Source organism: Emys orbicularis, chromosome 1 (genome assembly GCF_028017835.1).
Source record: "Emys orbicularis isolate rEmyOrb1 chromosome 1, rEmyOrb1.hap1, whole genome shotgun sequence".
Lineage (NCBI taxonomy): Eukaryota > Metazoa > Chordata > Testudines > Emydidae > Emys > Emys orbicularis.
The window spans coordinates 357,230,710-357,247,957 of NC_088683.1; the positions used below are offsets into that span (position 1 = coordinate 357,230,710).

A 17,248-nucleotide genomic window follows, 5' to 3' on the forward strand; every position below is an offset into this window, starting at 1 on the left:
TTGTGGGGATGGACAATATGTATTCTGTACAATGAACTTTGTTGACTTCTGATTAGAAGTTCACTTTGTCTTCTAAACAGACGTCCTGATGATTAAACTCCCCATTATGTTAGCTATAACGCTCTTCATCTAGATCCACTGCACAGGTTAACTGAATTCCTTTTCTTCTGGAGGAAAAAAGTGTCCCCCAAAATGCATTTATTTTTTCTACTCATTCTGAAAGGCCTTGTGCGTCTGTAAATTTTCCTCTTGAAAGGAGCAAAAACTAGAGCTGGTTAAGATTTTTTTTTCTGGTCAGAAAATATCAATTCTTCAAAACTGAAATTTCTCCTTTAGAAAAAAGATTTGATATTGTTGAAATATCCCATTTCAACGTTTTTGAAACAAACAAGTTATGGTTTTTGGGTCAAAACAACTGTTTAGAAATTTAAGTTAATTTATAGAAAAATGTAAAAAAGTCAAAATCAAAATGAAATGTCTTGAAATTATCAAAACAAACATTTCAAATGACCTAATTAGAATTTTTTTTCCAGAATTTTGGTTCACAAAAATGTTGAAGATGTTGACTTTTTGCCCTGATTCAGGATGGCAAAATTTTCTGACGTACTGAAAATTCTCATGGGTCAGGAAAACAGTTCCCCACTTATCTCTACTAAGAACCTCTCATGGCAACTGTCAATGACTGTCTGTTGAGAGAGAGAATTATCAGCTTCCTCCTTTCAGAGGCTGAAGGCACTAGCTTTGCTGCACTCCTAGCCCCTGAGAGCTTTGGACAACTAGGGACTGTATGACAATCCTTTATATTCCATAGTACTGGGGAGCTCAACAGTCAAGCCAAGCATTCATATTTAAAACCAGGAAATACTGTAATTCATCTGATAGCGGTGCCTAAAACCCCCAAACATGGACCTCAGCTCCACTGTGTCAGGAACTTATTCTGAAAGGAAGCTCAAAACTGTCCTTTGGAAAAATAGTATTTTAGCTAATAATGGCAGCTCACTCTGCAGTATATTTTCTTAACCTTTTAGAATGAAAATAATCATGCCTATCCCATTAAAACCCACTGTATCTCAGAAAATCTTCCACACAAAATGGCAGGAAATAAGTGGCAAAAAATGCACAATAGTTATAAATCTTTCAGTCAATTATAATTTGACTTAATAGAAAATGTACCACTTCTGACTGAAATTCAGAAGCAAAAATCTTGAGTGAAAACTTAAAATGTAAAATTATCGTCCCCACTTTCACACAGTTCTAAGTCACCACTCTTGACCCAATTAAGTGAGAAGTATTTGACAGTCAAGACATGAAGCTTTTTATGATTTTCTTGGGGAAATAGAGAATTTCAGAAACAGCTAAAACTCCAGGAAAAGGCCGTGCAAAGGGGGGGGGGGGGGGGAGAAAGAGTAATCCTGAACTTGGGTATGGTCAGGCAAGTGAGAGACAAACGGTCTTTAAAATACTGAGGCATGATGTTTTACATCCTTGGCTCTGAACGCTCTGGCACTGCTTTCTAGAAAGTTCTTGAAGCTCAGAGCATCAGAGATGCATATTTGACAAGGCGGAACACACAGTGACCACCTCAAAGAAGAATCTTATTTGTAATGTTGGGGACTTTATGAAACTAAATTAAGGTTCTATTTCAGATGTGGGTAGTTCTCTAGAAAAAGGGGAGAATTTATGTGGTTTGGGGGGGGGGGGCTGGTTATCAGCACATGCTAGTGGCTCCCTTGTATGTTATGAGTCTCAGTCTAATTTTACGTTGACAGAGAGAGAGAGAGAGAGAGAGAGTTACATGTATTTTTCTCAAATGATCAGTTGGGAGTTACATTGCTTTATTTAGTACATGCCCGGGTTTTCCTACCCCCTGATATCACACACGAAAGCACGGAACTGATATGTATTTACTTAAAAAATATTGTTGAAGACCCCTTGTCTTGTATGTATTACAAATATCTTCAGTTATATTAAAAGATGAAATACTGAGATAAGCCTCTCTATGCATGTCAGAGGAGTGACAAATACACACTTCACTATATATCCTCAAGCTGTGAAATTTTAATTACAAATGATGTGCAAAAGCACAAGATACTTCAGAACGCAAGAAGCTATAAGTGAGAAACTGATCCATACAATTAACATAACATGAAACAAGAAAATGGTAATTTAACTATTAGTTCTCAAAATGGAGCAAGTGAGTTATGTCCTTATATATTATGCATTCAGTTGCTACTTATGCATGACAGTGAATTTAGCACTCACATTAGCATGCATACCAGTAATACCACAAATGCCAAACACTGATGACAAATACTACCATATACCTCTGCTATAGTCATTCTCATAGCACTGACAGGTGAAGGCTCAATATCCACCAGCTGAACTGCATTAAAACTCTGAATGACAAAGATTGCACAAGGACAAAAACACAGAGCATACAATTAGAATTACAAGGCACACACAAGTGAGGAAATTCAGCACACGGTACTATGAACAACCTAGCACTTTATGTAAACAATTTGCTCTATGGAGAGGTTAGGCAAAAATTAAAATTGCTTATCGTTTGTTAAGATGGAAAGCCAAAAGATAACATTTTAATTTCAAGGGCGATTTTGTTATAGCGGTTAATGTTTATTTCTGGCAAAGTTACTCATACAGTCCATAACATATCCATTAATACAATTTCTTGATTTAAACATTCAATGTGAGGGCCAGGCCTTTTTTCCCCAAGCAGGATTTACCAAGTCTGAACCAAGGAATTAAAAAGCTGTATAAGGTTCTCTCTTTTTAAACCTAAACTTAGTTCAAAATAGTACTTATACCTAACTCTAGGAGAATGAAAAATCAACATAGACAATTTCTATTTTTAAAAAACCCGTCAGGAACTTATCCATTATACTGTGATTTACTCAATTATAATTTCACCAGTGATTTTTCTGAAAAGTGGAATATGTCAAAAGACTGCATGTATTTAGAAACCATTTTGGAATACAATGTCAATTGTATCCTATTTATTTAAACCAAAAAGTATATATATTTCTTGAGTCAACTGAAGGGAATAGGACATTTTATTTGGCAAATCATTAAATTGTCTATTTGTAACCTTATCTTTATGGATGTTTGGAGAACCTCACCAGAATATAACAGAGTTTAATAGGTTTAGCAAAAACTGTTAGCTCAAAACAGAAATCCAGGATGTTAGTCACGCAAGCAGGAGGCAAAAATAGTGCAATTCTTTTGCAGGTGACAATACTGGCATCTGTTCGGAGCTTTATTGTAATTACACACCTATTGTGAGCAGAGCTGGTGAAATCAGGTCAGTGACCTCTACCTATTACAGGAATACCAGCTGTGTTAGTGAACACTGAAAGACTAGCAAACAAGGCTAGTTTCTTACCAGTTTGCCCCCCAAAAACCTTGTTAAGAACAGAACTGGAATAACGGAATCATAGAATTTAGGAATGCCCTTACGGTGTCGCTGTCACTAGGCTGGAACTGGAAGGGTTGTGGTCTGTGAAATACAGAGCTCTCCTGTAAAAACAGTTGAAGATTGTAATCCCGCACCACCTGAAAAGAGAACAAATTCCAGTTTAGACTTTTTTTTTTATTTCATAGAATTGGGGCGTATTATATTTAGTGCTGCAAGGATAAAATTAACACACTGTACTTCAAATAGGGCCCAATTCTGCAGCTGCGCCATGCATGGAACTCCCATTGGTTTCAATGGGAATTCTGTCCAGGGACAAGTGGCAGAGTCAGGCCCTAAGGCAATGACCCTATACATGATTGCTCGCAAGGGCTCTGTGGGGTGTTATCCAGTGCAGAACTGAGTTCTAAATAATTATCTAACCTTGTTTTTAGATAAGTATCAGAGATTATCCAATGGAAAATGCCACTGCAAAAGGAAAAGTGGGGAACAAAGCAAAGAGACAAATATATAACATTTCAGTTACACAACCACTTGACCACTTATGGACAATTCTCCAAATACAATTTGTATTTTAACAAATTGAAATGCTGTCATATTTTTCCATAAACAGTCAGACTTTGATTAACCATAGAAATTACTTGATAAAACATTTGAAAAATGAAGCTTTGGTTGAGTTCTTTATAACTGAATATATATTACAGATGGAAAAATTGTCAGATAAAATGTGCATATCTTTTATACTGAGGTTAATAGTGTGCCAATTAAAAACTGCTTTAGCTACAGTTAAAGACATACCACTAATCTATAATTTCCAATACATTAAACAAAGTATTTACATATCACAGTCAGTGTGCATTCACACAAATACTTAGCAATTTGATTTTAAAAAATGTAACTTGCTGAACAGAGATTTTAGTACTTTAACTGTTGGAAATAATGTTTAACACATTTATGTGTAACTATATGGCCAAATATACATTACTAAGGTTGACAATTTAAATGCAGATTTCTATCTGGGGATTCAAAATATGTTTACATAGTTAATATTCATTTGGCCACACTGCAAAAGACAGAGGATTTTGGATGGTAGTTTATACTGCTAAGTAGGATGTATTCCATAATATATTAAAATACAGAAATTTATGTTGCTGAAAGGTTGAGTGGTTAAAAAATGAACTAAGTCAAGAAAGGTAAGTAAAAGTATTCCTTATTAGCAGTAACTCACTTGCATTTGATAATAAGGTACACATTTACTGCAACTGTGTACCTACTAATCTCAAATATGCCCTATGTAAAGTGCAGATGACAAATTCAATTTGTGACACCTACATTTCCTGAGAAAAGTGTTTAATAAATTTTTGCATTTGGTTTTCCTGGTTTTTTAACATGAGATTAAGATATTAAAATGTATTTATTTCACTTTGTACTGTTAAAAATATGGGATCTTTGCACTGACAGCAAACCCTAATGTGTCCAGACAGGAAAATAGAGAAAAATTAAAAGTACTATTATACTACAATGTATTTACAATGCTCCAAAGTCCCATAAAAAAGTATTTCACCTCTAAATTTAGAGGAAATTTCATACTACATATATGGAAAAGTGATTTTTATATTTCTTATAACTCAAATATTTCAATTTCTTTTCCAGATTAGTCTGAGACTCCTCCTTAAAGAGAATTTATTCATCTATAAGTTTTCCATTTCTGTAGTTTTTGAATAACCTGACTATAAAAAAGTTTCTATAATTTTTCATGCTTGGATAACTAAACCAGCCAAATAGACATTGCTCAAACTAACTAAAATATTCACTTTTAGTCTGGCACCAAAGGAAGATTTTTTTCAGAAATGTATTAGCAGGCAAAAAAAGGATAATAAAAAGGGAAGCCCATGTTGTTCCTTGGTTAGATCATTTTATACTAGAAGGCTATAGTACAACATTAAGATATGGCCTAGTGAATGCTGCTGTTTTCTGAACCATCTTTTTTTTAATTTTTGATTTTGGGGTGATTATATTCTCAATCTCAAAGTTACATGAAAGAGAAAATGTTAATGAAATTTCCTTACTTAAAAAAGGAAAAAAAGAATTAAAGCGACAAGAGTTCTCAACCCAACCTTCCCTAGTAACAAGTGCTCCGTCTACCCCTTCTCCTGTGGCCAAACCGTTTCCCAATGGAAGTCTTCGTCTAGCCCCAGAAACCTTCCCCAATCCTCATTTCCGACTGGAGCCAACTGCACTAGTATATGTCAGTGCGTATATTTGAATATGAGAGTAAGTCACACGTACATACACGTGGACATTTTAACATCTGAATGTGTGATCAGATTACAGAATTAAATGCATTCAGTTTAACCTGGACACATTAAAATATATGTATGTTCTCGCTTTCTCGGTCCTGAAAGGAGATATGAGTTTTGCTTAGGGCTTCTATAGCTGAGCGGTGTTGGTAGTTGGTAGTTTTGAAACTGGAGGATGAATAATTCGCAGTTTTGGGAGGGGGGCTGGGTATTTGTCACTGAGGTAAGGTCATTTCCATGTGATATTGTGATCGCACAATCAGACTAATGGTATTTATCATTAGCTTGCTCATTTAAATATAACATACTAGGTATACTGAATTCAGAGATTCAAAGGGCATTGGATCCTTTAAAACACAGGCTTTGCAGAAGATGGCAGGAGACCCAGCCAAAAGGCTGCCAAGGCCTACTGGCCCCTTCTGATACATTCTTAAGGTGGTGAGGGATGGGGAGGCAGAGTACTAACTTTTCACTCTCACCTTTCAAATGGTATCAGAAAGAGCCAAGTCCGGCACGTGATGCAGTACCCTAAAGGGATTAATGGAGGCCAGATGGGCCAATTACCAATCAAGCAGCAAATGAGGGAGATATAGGCTGGGTGAAGAGCCTTGATTAGAGGGAAGCTCACCTGAGCAGACATGAGCTGGGGCAGTATAAACCAGGAAGCTGGCAGCAGCAACGGCTGCTGGGAGGAAGTTGGTGGTCACCCTCTGTTTAATAGAGAGGGAAGGAGGGATCCCAGGGAAGAGTAGGACCCAGAAAGAGGGCATAGTGGCATAAACTGAAGAGATCATGGTGTAGAAGAGAGCCTGTGGAATGCAGGGTAGGAAGCAGCAAGGTCAGGGACTGAACAGCGGAAGTGGCACTGACAGGGCAGTGAAGTGGAAGACTGCCTGGGTAACTGTGGGAGTAACAGAGCCTTTGAAGAACTAAACCCCAGAAGGGGGGGAATGCTGAGTGACCTGGCTGGAGGGCCGAGTCACGAAGAGGACGCTGCAATTCTTGGAGTGAGAGAGGGGCTGCAGGCTGACAGGGAGATGGCGTGCAATCACAGGAAGGGCTGTCGGCCTTGCAGAGCTAATCCCCAGAACAACCAGGAGGAGGCACCATCCCTGTGATGAGCGGAGCGCCCCGTGACAGGCAGAAAATCTCCCAGTCACCTAATTCAGATTTAATGCACTCTGTATATGCACTTGTTCTGAATTGATCATCTAGTAAATGCACATTTAAAAAAAAAATAAAAAAAAAGCAGCAGCCGACAAATGTGTATGAAGGATTAAGGGGAAGTGAGGACAACTGGTCCATCTTTACACCATTCTTGATAGATGCTTGGAGACTGACTATACCACACATACTGAGCATACCATTTTCAAACATCGTAACTATTTAAAAGCAACATTTTTTTATTTTAGCACAGCATTCCTTACTGAGGACATCATAAATGCTACATTGGAAATTTTGCGACAAAGCTGCTTTTCAAGTTAATTCAATGTAGAAAACAGCTTGTACTCTACACTTGTATAACTCAAAAGTGGATCACTTTTTCCAAAGAAAAAATTCACCTCAACAAGACCATACATGAAAGAGTTCCTCTCAAAAGGATTATTATTTAGTTACGAATGACAGAAGAAGACTATATAACTATATTATTATTACTGTCCTGTTACAGTAGACTATATGTCCAGCAAATAAACACTTCTGGGGCATTATGTACAATGTGTCTGGCAATTTTTCTGAAAATAAAGAGACTGCCTTAAGCAGCACATTTTAAGGATTCAGTAGCAGCATTTCAAAATTAACCTGTATTTTTAAATTCAGAAATTAACTGGATTTCTCACTAATGCAAATCCTTCAGATGCAATAAATTACAATTAAATATATTCTTTTCTCTGGTCCACCTCCTAAAAACCAAATGGTTAGAATGTGCTAGCTTAACCTGACAGTATGAAATACCAATTACATAATGCACAGTTACTGGTGTGCATTATAAAACGGACACTGCAATCTGGGGTGGTGTACCTTCTCAGTAGAACTAGATCTCAGAAATTCAGCAGTTCAAAAACAACTAATGGGATTTTACCAAAGTGTTCCAAAGAAAATTAACCTTTAAAAGGAATTGAAGTTTGGAAAATTTAAGTCCAAAAAGTAAAACTCTTGTGTAAGAACAGGCAGTTAAAAAGCAAGTTGAATTACAGGTTATGCAGGTCTCTCCAAATTAGCATGAATAAATCCTCCGTACCACAACACATCACAGCATCATGAACTATGTATAAGCTCCATTCTATAGAAAAATATTTTAGCAGGAAAGGTATAACTAATAAATTTTAGAAAACCTCTACAAATGACCTAAGGTATCGTTTCCACGTGTATGTTTTAGGTCTGGTATTTAGAAAATTACCAAGAAGGAAGCATGAAAGGCTAGGAATCTCTTCTTTTTCATCGTATCGAGACTTGATGGTCACAAGATATGGAATCCTAAAGTTTCCACTGCTTCAGGATTGAATCGCAGTTTTAGGTGGAAGAGGAATGAAACTTTTAGCTGATTTTGCTTTTTATTTTAAAAAATGGCAGCTGTTTAAAGCTGCTCAAAGGTCTAGAATGTTAGTAGTAGTTCCAGCAAAGATGGATTAGTGGGCAAAGGGCAGTTGAGGCAGCCAAAGTACACAATAAATGGTTAGGGTCTTGACTACCTAACAGGTAATGGCAGGTTACTTTTATTTAGCACTTTCATATGCTCTAGGTCAGGGGTTCTCAAACTGGGGGTCAGGACCCCACAGGGGGTAGTAAGGTTCTTACATGGGGGATCACGAGCTGTCAGCCTCCACCCCAAACTCTGCTTTGCCGCCAGCATTTATAATGTGTTAAAAAGCATTTAATTGATGGGGGGTGGGGCACACTCAGAGGCTTGCTATGTGAAAGGGGTCACCAGTAAAAAGTATGAGAATCACTGCGCTAGGTCAGTGGTTCCCAAACTTTAACAGCCGCGAACCCCTTTCACTAAATTGTGAAATCTCGTGAACCCCCTTCTAAAAATGAATATTTCCAGGGATTTAAGTTTAAATTTCCTCAGTGTGATGGACGTGCTTGCTTTGCTCTGCATAGTTCTTGGAAGTCCGGAACCACTGGAGAAAGATAAATTCTCAGATCTGGTTGGCATCAAGTCTGTTTCTGTGTTTGGTTTTCAGATGTGCATACGAGGAAAATGGAGCGCTGGGGTTCGGGCTGCCGGCTCCCCCGCTGACGGGGGCAGGGCTCGGGCTCCCAGCCCAAACTGCCCTGCCCCACTCTCCCTGGGGTGGGCTCCCAGGCCATCTGCCCTGCAACCGGGTCCCACCTGCTGCCTCCAATGCCCGGGGTCCTCTGGCCACCATTAGTGAAATTTTTCTGGCGAACTCCCTGTAACGTTCTGCGAACCCCACTTTGGGAACCACTGCTCTAGGTGCTCTTGAAATATTTAAAAAATACATCCCATTGCTTTTGGTTAAATGCCCTCAGCTCTGGAATTCACCTTCTCTCACCTTTGGTCTGTTCGAGTCCTGCCAGGACCCCTGTAAAACATGCTGAAGGGCAGAGAAGAGAGGATGGGGAGATGATACACTTCAGTGAGTTTGTAGGTATTTTTACTGTCATTCTGACCTGCTGAGTTTTTATAGCAGCAGAATTTTAATAACTCATACAGGCCTTTAGTATTGGATAGGTTCTTGTCTAAATGTAAAGAACAAATTTATCACATGGCTGTGCATTTTCACACCAGCACATACACACACAACAAGCAGTAATGTAATACAATCGTTCTGTTTAAGCATAAAGAAAAGGAAAACAGAAAAGAATGAGTTAACACCAACATATCGAACTAGATAACAGCTGTAAAAGTTATTTTCAGACATGACTGCTGTGGTTACTTTTTTGTTGCTTCTCCAGGTGTTGTGGTAGCTTGGAGAGGCTGAAAACAGAACTACTTATTCCAGATACAACGCAGAAAATTGTTACTGTACAAAATAAAATGTATCCACAGACTTCTGGTTGAGTAGACGCTTGCTGGCACAAGCTCTCTCTCTAGCTAAATTCCATAAAAAATATAACAAAGGTATTTTCTATGCAAGTGACCTTTAGAAATGACAGTTTAGACAGTCAATTCAGAGAAAAAAAGCAAAGTATTGCACCTTGCATTCTGATTATGAAGCATTTACTAAAATACTGTAAAAATGAATTAATATGCACAAACTCTATAAACATATGGCCACTATAAACTATTATACTAATTTTGGAGAACATCAACAACAGGTCAACTATCATGTCTTTAAGCAACACTATGACACATACAAAAGCAAATGATTAAAGTAAACTCCTTTGTCTGCAGAAAGCTAAAAGGTATTTTCATCTTCTACCCTGAAATTGCCAAATAAACTCAAGACTGGCTAGAATATAGCAGTACATTTTTAATCTGTCCATTACACTCTACAGCTAATAAAAAGTAAGTTCACTGCTCCAAAACTACTATAACAAGATGAATGGGGAATGATTTTAAAGAAATATGTAGTTTGGTTTCTATGAGTCAACATTCAGAGGTGCATAAATAATATACTCTGTTCCTGTATGAGTGATCATGGCTCATACAAGGAATATTACAATTATACCATAATACCTGAAGTCTAGTTGGCTTGGGTTTTATTGGAAATCTTTAATAGTACTCAGGATTTGCAGGAGAGGAAGTTATGCAAGTTGACATGCCACAAAATGAATTTGTAAATGACTAGCCCTATTTCTGATTTTGGTTACTTGGGGCAAAGAAACAAATGTGTTAATTACAAGATCCTAACCTATTTTCTATATTGGCCAATTTCAAATCCAAAAAAGAATCATATGTTATGGTGTTTTGTTTTTAAGTTGATGGTCAATGACTAAAAAAAAAGATCCAAACAGTTTCATACTGCTATTTCTTCACAGATTACTAATGTTGCTACAAACCCTTCATGTAGAGTGAAGTGCAGTTTCTCTTTCTAAGCATGTAGAGTGAACATAATTGGATGCTTCCCAATTGCTGCTGCAGTATCTAAAGAATCTGTAGAATGCAAATGCACTCAAGAGAATGCAGTACTTTTGCAGCAACAGGGAAATTTCCCAAAAATGTTCCGTTAGGTTTTGTCAAACTGAGTGTAATACAGGGACGAACAGAAATATAATACACCTTAAGAATTCCGTATATTTGTCAATATATTTTGGGAATGAATCTCTAGTGTCCAAAAGATAAGATCAATAACTTACTGTATGTTTATCTATTCAGCTATAAAGGATAATTCAGTTAAAAGGCTTACCCTGCTGGAAGTTTCCAATAAAAATTGGAATGTATTCTGTACAGCTTGGCATGTCTCTAGCTCAGTCCTGCTGAATGCCATTAAATAATCCTTAAGGTGATCATATACATTCCCATCAAGAGCCTGTATAAAGAAGGGAAGAATTATAAAAGAAACATAATTAAAAAGTGTGCAGGATAATTTGCTTTATTTATATTCATTTTTTAGATTTATAATCCAAATTCTCTAAACACGATAATCAGAATGGCCTGGAAGGGTGAACATCTTTCACTAGCCATAGTAGCAAAATCATTGTCTTAATTCCACTAGATGGCACCACAGAGCACTATAACAACAAGTGTCTTTCAATAAATATGTTTTCCATCCAGTTATGTAATGTATCCATTGCAGAATGCTGAGGTCAGGTTTGGATAACTGATTTTGCTTAGAGATATGTTCTCAATGAGAAGAAAGTGACCTTGCAAGTAAAAGGACATGTAGCTTCTACTGCGGAGGATGTACTTTATTGTGAAGCATTCTAAATGCTGTCATGGGGCGCTTAATAAATAAAAAAGTCATAATCTGAAATATAGATAATATTGACTACAGCAAGAAGTACCTGGTGTCCATTATTTTATGTATATATACACACACAAATAACCTATCCATGCACACAAATATCAGCTGCACAAAAGCACTGCCTATCATTCATGTTGCAAACTATTATAATAGTTTTATAATAATTATTAATTACATTAAAGCACAGCTCAGAGGCCATGTTGTGCTAATTGCTGTAAAAATTACATTGTAAACCCTAATCCACACAAAGTTGTGCCAGTTTAATTTAACATATATTGGCAAACTGATTTAAACCCCTGCAACTGTGTGTGTACAGACATTCTTCTATCATCTTAAAACTGGTGTATATTCTTTAAGCCAATATAAATGTGTATGCCAACACACGAAGTTGCACCGGTTTAACTAAATCAGTCAAGGAAAATAGTGCCTGTTTTCAGATTTCTTTGAAAACAGTTTTTGATTAGTGTGGTTAGTGCAAGTATTTGGTTGCATGTGCTTCAACCTTGTCGAAAACCTGCTTGCTTGACATTCAAGATGTTCTCCACCTCTGGTGTTATTTGCTGTAAAAGTAGGCGCTCTAGAACCTTGAGACACACAGAAAGCAGTGATATTGGGCGGTAGCTTGATGCCTGGTTTGGGTCTTTATCAGGTTTTGCGAGGCCGATGACTTTTGACATGCACCAAATTTTCAGCAGTCTTCTTTCATTGGTGGCCCTTGTGAAGAATTGAGCCAGCCAAGAATGGGTGCATGGGCCAAGATGTTTCAGGAACTCTGGAAGAATGTTGTCACAGCCAGCAGCAGTGCCAGACTTGATGTTATGTAGCACTCTGCCCAGCTCTGGAATTGTGAAAGGTTCAGGGCAAGCTCTGGATTTTTGCAGCCTGCGGAAGACCCTCTAGTCGATCTGGACTCCACTCTTCACTTCTTTCTCCAGGGGTGTCTTTCCCATGCGAAGCAGGAGACTGTCTACTTGGTTAGCACTTGCAGATGATCAGCTTGACCTCACTGCAGCGTATGATACTGTGTGGCACATGGGTCCACTTGTTAAAATAGCAAGAGTCCTCCCACCTGGATTACTGATGCCATCGAACTGCTACTCCAAGACAGATGGTTCAGGATGCATGTGGGTGAACAAACAAGTTGGAAAAATTGGAAAAACAGATGAATGGGTTACCCCAGCGAGTCTGTTCTAGCCCCAATCTTGTTCAATCTATACATCAATGACCTGCCACCAACCCAAGTAAAGCACGGAAGTTCATCTATGCAGATGACATCTGCTGCAGACTACAGGCTCTGACTTTCTCTGAGCTGGAGACGCTGCAAAGCTGGCTGACTACTGCAAGACATGGTGCCTTCAGCTTAGTCTCAGCAAAACAGTCTCTAGCACATTCCACCTCCACCATGCCAACGCTAAGAGGGAATTAAATATCATAATGAATGGCCAGAGGCTGAAACACGAAGCATATCCAGTTTACTTAGGCGTGACCGTCGACTGAACACTGACATACAAAAGCCATCTGAACAAGATAGCAGAGAAGGTCAAGACATGCAACAACTTCTCAGCAAACTGGCAGGTTCTTCATGGGGAGTGGATGCTCCAGCCCTAAGGACTTCAGCTCTTGTCATCTTGTACAGTAACTCCTCACTTAAAGTCGTCCCGATTAACGTTGTTTCGTTGTTACGTTGCTGATCAATTAGGGAACATGCTCGTTTAAAGTTGTGCAATGCTCCCTTCTAACATCGTTTGGCAGCCGCCTGCTTTGTCCACTGCTTGCAGGAAGAGCAGCCCGTTGCAGCCAGCTGGTGGGGGCTTGGAACCAGGGTGGACCGGCAGCCCCCCTATCAGCTCCCCGCTCCCCTAAATTCCCTGTGCTGCAGCTGTGCAGCAGGCTATCAATCAGCAGTTCAGCTGTCCCTCCCCCCACTGTCATGTGCTGCTCCTGCCCTCTGCCTTGGAGCTGCTCCCAGAGCCTCCTGCTTGCTATGCGGGGGGGGAGGGGGGCAATGTCAGGGTGTCCCCCTCGCCCCTGCTCCTGCACCCCGCTTACCCCTTCTCCATATAGAGCAGGGTGGGGACATGGACGGAGAGAGACAGAGAGAGCCTGGGGCAGCAGCTCCTGTCTCAACTTCCTGATCCACTTAAAAAGACAATGCACTTAAGAGTGGGTCAGCTTACTTAAAGGGACAGTGTGCATCTCTTGCTCTCTCCCACACACAAGGTGTGTGTGTGTCTCTGTCTGCAATGCTGTCTCCTCTCCCTCCTGTTCGTGCTGCCTTGATGAGAGGCTACATTAACAACGTGTTAACCCTTGAGGGCTCAGCCGAGTGCTAGTTCATCATTTAGCAGCAAGTCATTGCTATGTACAGTATTAAATTGTTTGTTTAAAACGTATACTGTGTGTATATCTATATAATATATAGTTTTTTGTCTGGTGAAAAAAATTTCCCTGGAACCTAACCCCCTCCTATTTACATTAATTCTTATGGGGAAATTGGATTCGCTTAACATAGTTTCGCTTAAAGTCGCATTTTTCAGGAACATAACTACAACGTTAAGCGAGGTGTTACTGTATTCAATAGCAGAGTACTGTGCGCCATTATGGAGTTGGTCAGCACACACCAACCATGCTGACTGCAACTCAACAATGCGCATCATCACAGGAACTCTCCGACCGACTCATGTTCCATGGCTTCCAGTTCTGAGCCACACTGCTCCCACTTACACCAGGAGGGAGATTGCAGTTAGCAAGCTTCTTGAGAAGATATGTGCCAACCCAAGCTTGCCCTTGTTCAACAACCTTTTTATCCCACCAGCCACACGTTTTTCATCACAACCCCCACTATGGTCAAGGCTGCCACACCAGGATGTGACAGTGGAGTCCCTGTGGTGGGAAGACTGGTGTTCAACATCAACCATCAATTAGTTCCTTGTCACAGACCCTACTGCTCGCCCTTCCTGGCTTTGATCTACCATGTCATGAGTAGGCCCTTCTTAACTGATTGCGGACTGGGCAAGTCCTCTGTGCAACCAACCAGCACCACTGGGGTCTTTGAGACAGTACAAGCTGCAGCGCAGATCAAACAGTTGCACACACGGTTTTGAGAGTGCCCGATAACCAAATTCAACAGTGAGCTCCAAGATGTCCACTTGGCCACTAAGAATGCTATTGCTTGGCTCAGCGAATATGCAAACACTAAATAAATAAATCAGTTTCAGACAATAATTAACCTGGCGCAACTTTGTGTGTGAACAAGTTTGGGACTAAGAGTCAGTCCCTGTCAGAAAGAACTCTCAATCTAATTTAAGACAATTAATGAAGGGAGGACAAGGGGAACAGGAACATATGGCTATGCAGAGTAGCTATGTGCACAATAATTACAACTTTTTCCCCCACAACTTTCTAAAGTGTTCACCATTTGGGCTGAATTTTCTATGCTTCCAGTCATTTGTTAGTTATGGAAAAATAGAAAAGAAAAAAAAAAGCTTTCCCTCTTGTAAAAAAATTCTCACTTAAAAAAACCCCACACAGATACAGCAAAAATAGGTGAACTTAGAAACTTGACATGGAGTCTACCCTCAATGAAGACTAGTTTGGGAGAAAACAATAAAAATAAAGTTACAAGTGCCTGGAAAACTCACTTCTAATCTTAGTAACATCTACAAGATTTTAGTATAATCTAATTTATCCCCATACTACACTTCTTCTTTTTCCAACCTGACAAGTACAAAGTTTGCTGTTATCCCTGAGAAATTCCATAGTTTTTCTTCTAATTTCTATATCTTTTTAAAAATTAATTTCTAACTCTTTCCATTGCAAAGATGTGGCCATCAAAATAAAAATAGATAAAATACTCCAGCTCCAGGTAAACAGCAGCAGTGGCAAACGTTGGAAGTTCTCCCAACTGCAATATGGCATGACACACACACCCTACTTGGGGCCATGTGTGTGGCACCATTATACATTAACATAATTTTTGGGTTCTTTAATAAGAAAAACAGTAACTGTTTATGCAACATTATGGTAACATAATTAAATTATCTCACACCCCATCCACCAGGAAATTTAAAAGAAAGGACTCCAAAATAAAGTAGGCCATGTTGCACATACATAATGTCTTCTCTTCTAGTTCCTCTTGGTACAGCATAGCTCTACTACATCACTCTTTTGTTTAAGTTATTCAATATCTACAAGTTAATGTTATCGGAATCTTAGCTTCTGCCTTTCCTGACTTTTTGTGATTTTAAATGAGCAAGCAATATTATTATGCTCACGTATGCATTCACACACTTCCAATAGCTTGTCCCACTGACACATTTTCAGAGGACACAAGTAAAGTGGAAAATAGTTTTAATTGGGCTATAGTGTCTCATTAAAGAATCTTTGCACAATGACGGTAATAGTGAAATCAAATGAAAGAACATTTAGATTTTCATGATCGTGTGCATGTGTATCTGAAACTTTTCATGCCAAATGCTTAGTGTCACTGTAACTTTACCAGTAATTAATACAAACTGGTTATAAATACTGTATTCACAAGGACCTGCAGTTTTCACTCCAATATTTTAAAAATAGAGGATTCCAAATCAAGATGAAGAGTAACTTCAAAGCTCATTGCCTTGGTCCTCATTTAAAACTCACACATGCGTTTATATTAGATAAAGTGTGTTTTCATTCTTTGCCACTCAGCCCTACTTTTCATTTTAAATTTTACCAATAAATAAATAGATAAAAATCGCTCATGCCCTTGATTTCTTATTACACAGATGTGGCCCCTGCTTTAGAAAAAACAGGAAGTATAACACTAGTTTCATATTGTTTCCATTTTATCCACTGATTGCACTCCCAGGTCCTGTGCTGAAGAGCTCTGACCACACAGGTTATATGGATGGTCAACTAGCAGTACAGCACTGAAGTACGCAATGAAATACACCACAAGGAAGCACATAAAGCAGTAAGAACCTATGCACTTGGGAACTATATTATTGCCTTTTAAAAGATGGAACCCCCCTCAATTAATTAAAATTGGCTTCAATATAAGAACTCTTCCAACCCTGATAATATTTATTCGTTGAAGTTATAAATGAGTGCAACATAATGCTTCCTTATTTGACAGCAAAATAAACCCCATGGGTAAAAAACATGATAGAATGTCAAAAAATGACACTTCCATCAATTCCATTTTCTTGACTCTAATGCTGGTGAGTTACAAGATGCCTTAAGCATTTTTCTATTATATCAAATTGTAACTATTCTAGCAAATTGGTGAGTTGGGTATTATAAATTAAGAGCTGGTTAGGCAAATTATACATAAAAATTATGTATAATATATCAATAAGTATATACCTTTATACATATGAATTTTTCTGACTAGAACTACACAATAAATGATTTGCCCAAGGCAGAGGCAGTCCATGTCAAATTCCAGATATCCAGTCTCATGATCAAACTATTGAATGAGATTTCCTTTTCAAAAATATCATATTGATATTTTAATACCTATATATAAGGATTCCTATATATTTCTTTTAAAACATCAGGGACTGTTATACTTGAATACTGCAATTCAAATCTGGCTAGATATTTACAAAAATGTCTACTTCAAGTGGAAGATGAAGATGAAAAACCAACAAGGCGTTAATTGCATA

General features: G+C 38.5%; 1 protein-coding gene across 1 annotated transcript in view; it reads right to left on the reverse strand.

Moving 5' to 3' along the window:
* The window catches only part of FCHSD2 (FCH and double SH3 domains 2), a 239,276-nt gene that overhangs the window by 43,977 nt on the left and 178,051 nt on the right, over nucleotides 1-17,248 (reverse strand). Inside the window, exons 9-10 of the mRNA XM_065421347.1 lie at nucleotides 11,043-11,165; nucleotides 3,472-3,567 (exon numbers count right to left, since the gene is read on the reverse strand). Of these exons, the coding sequence (XP_065277419.1) occupies nucleotides 3,472-3,567; nucleotides 11,043-11,165 (219 nt within the window). The remainder of the gene's footprint in view (nucleotides 1-3,471; nucleotides 3,568-11,042; nucleotides 11,166-17,248) is intronic.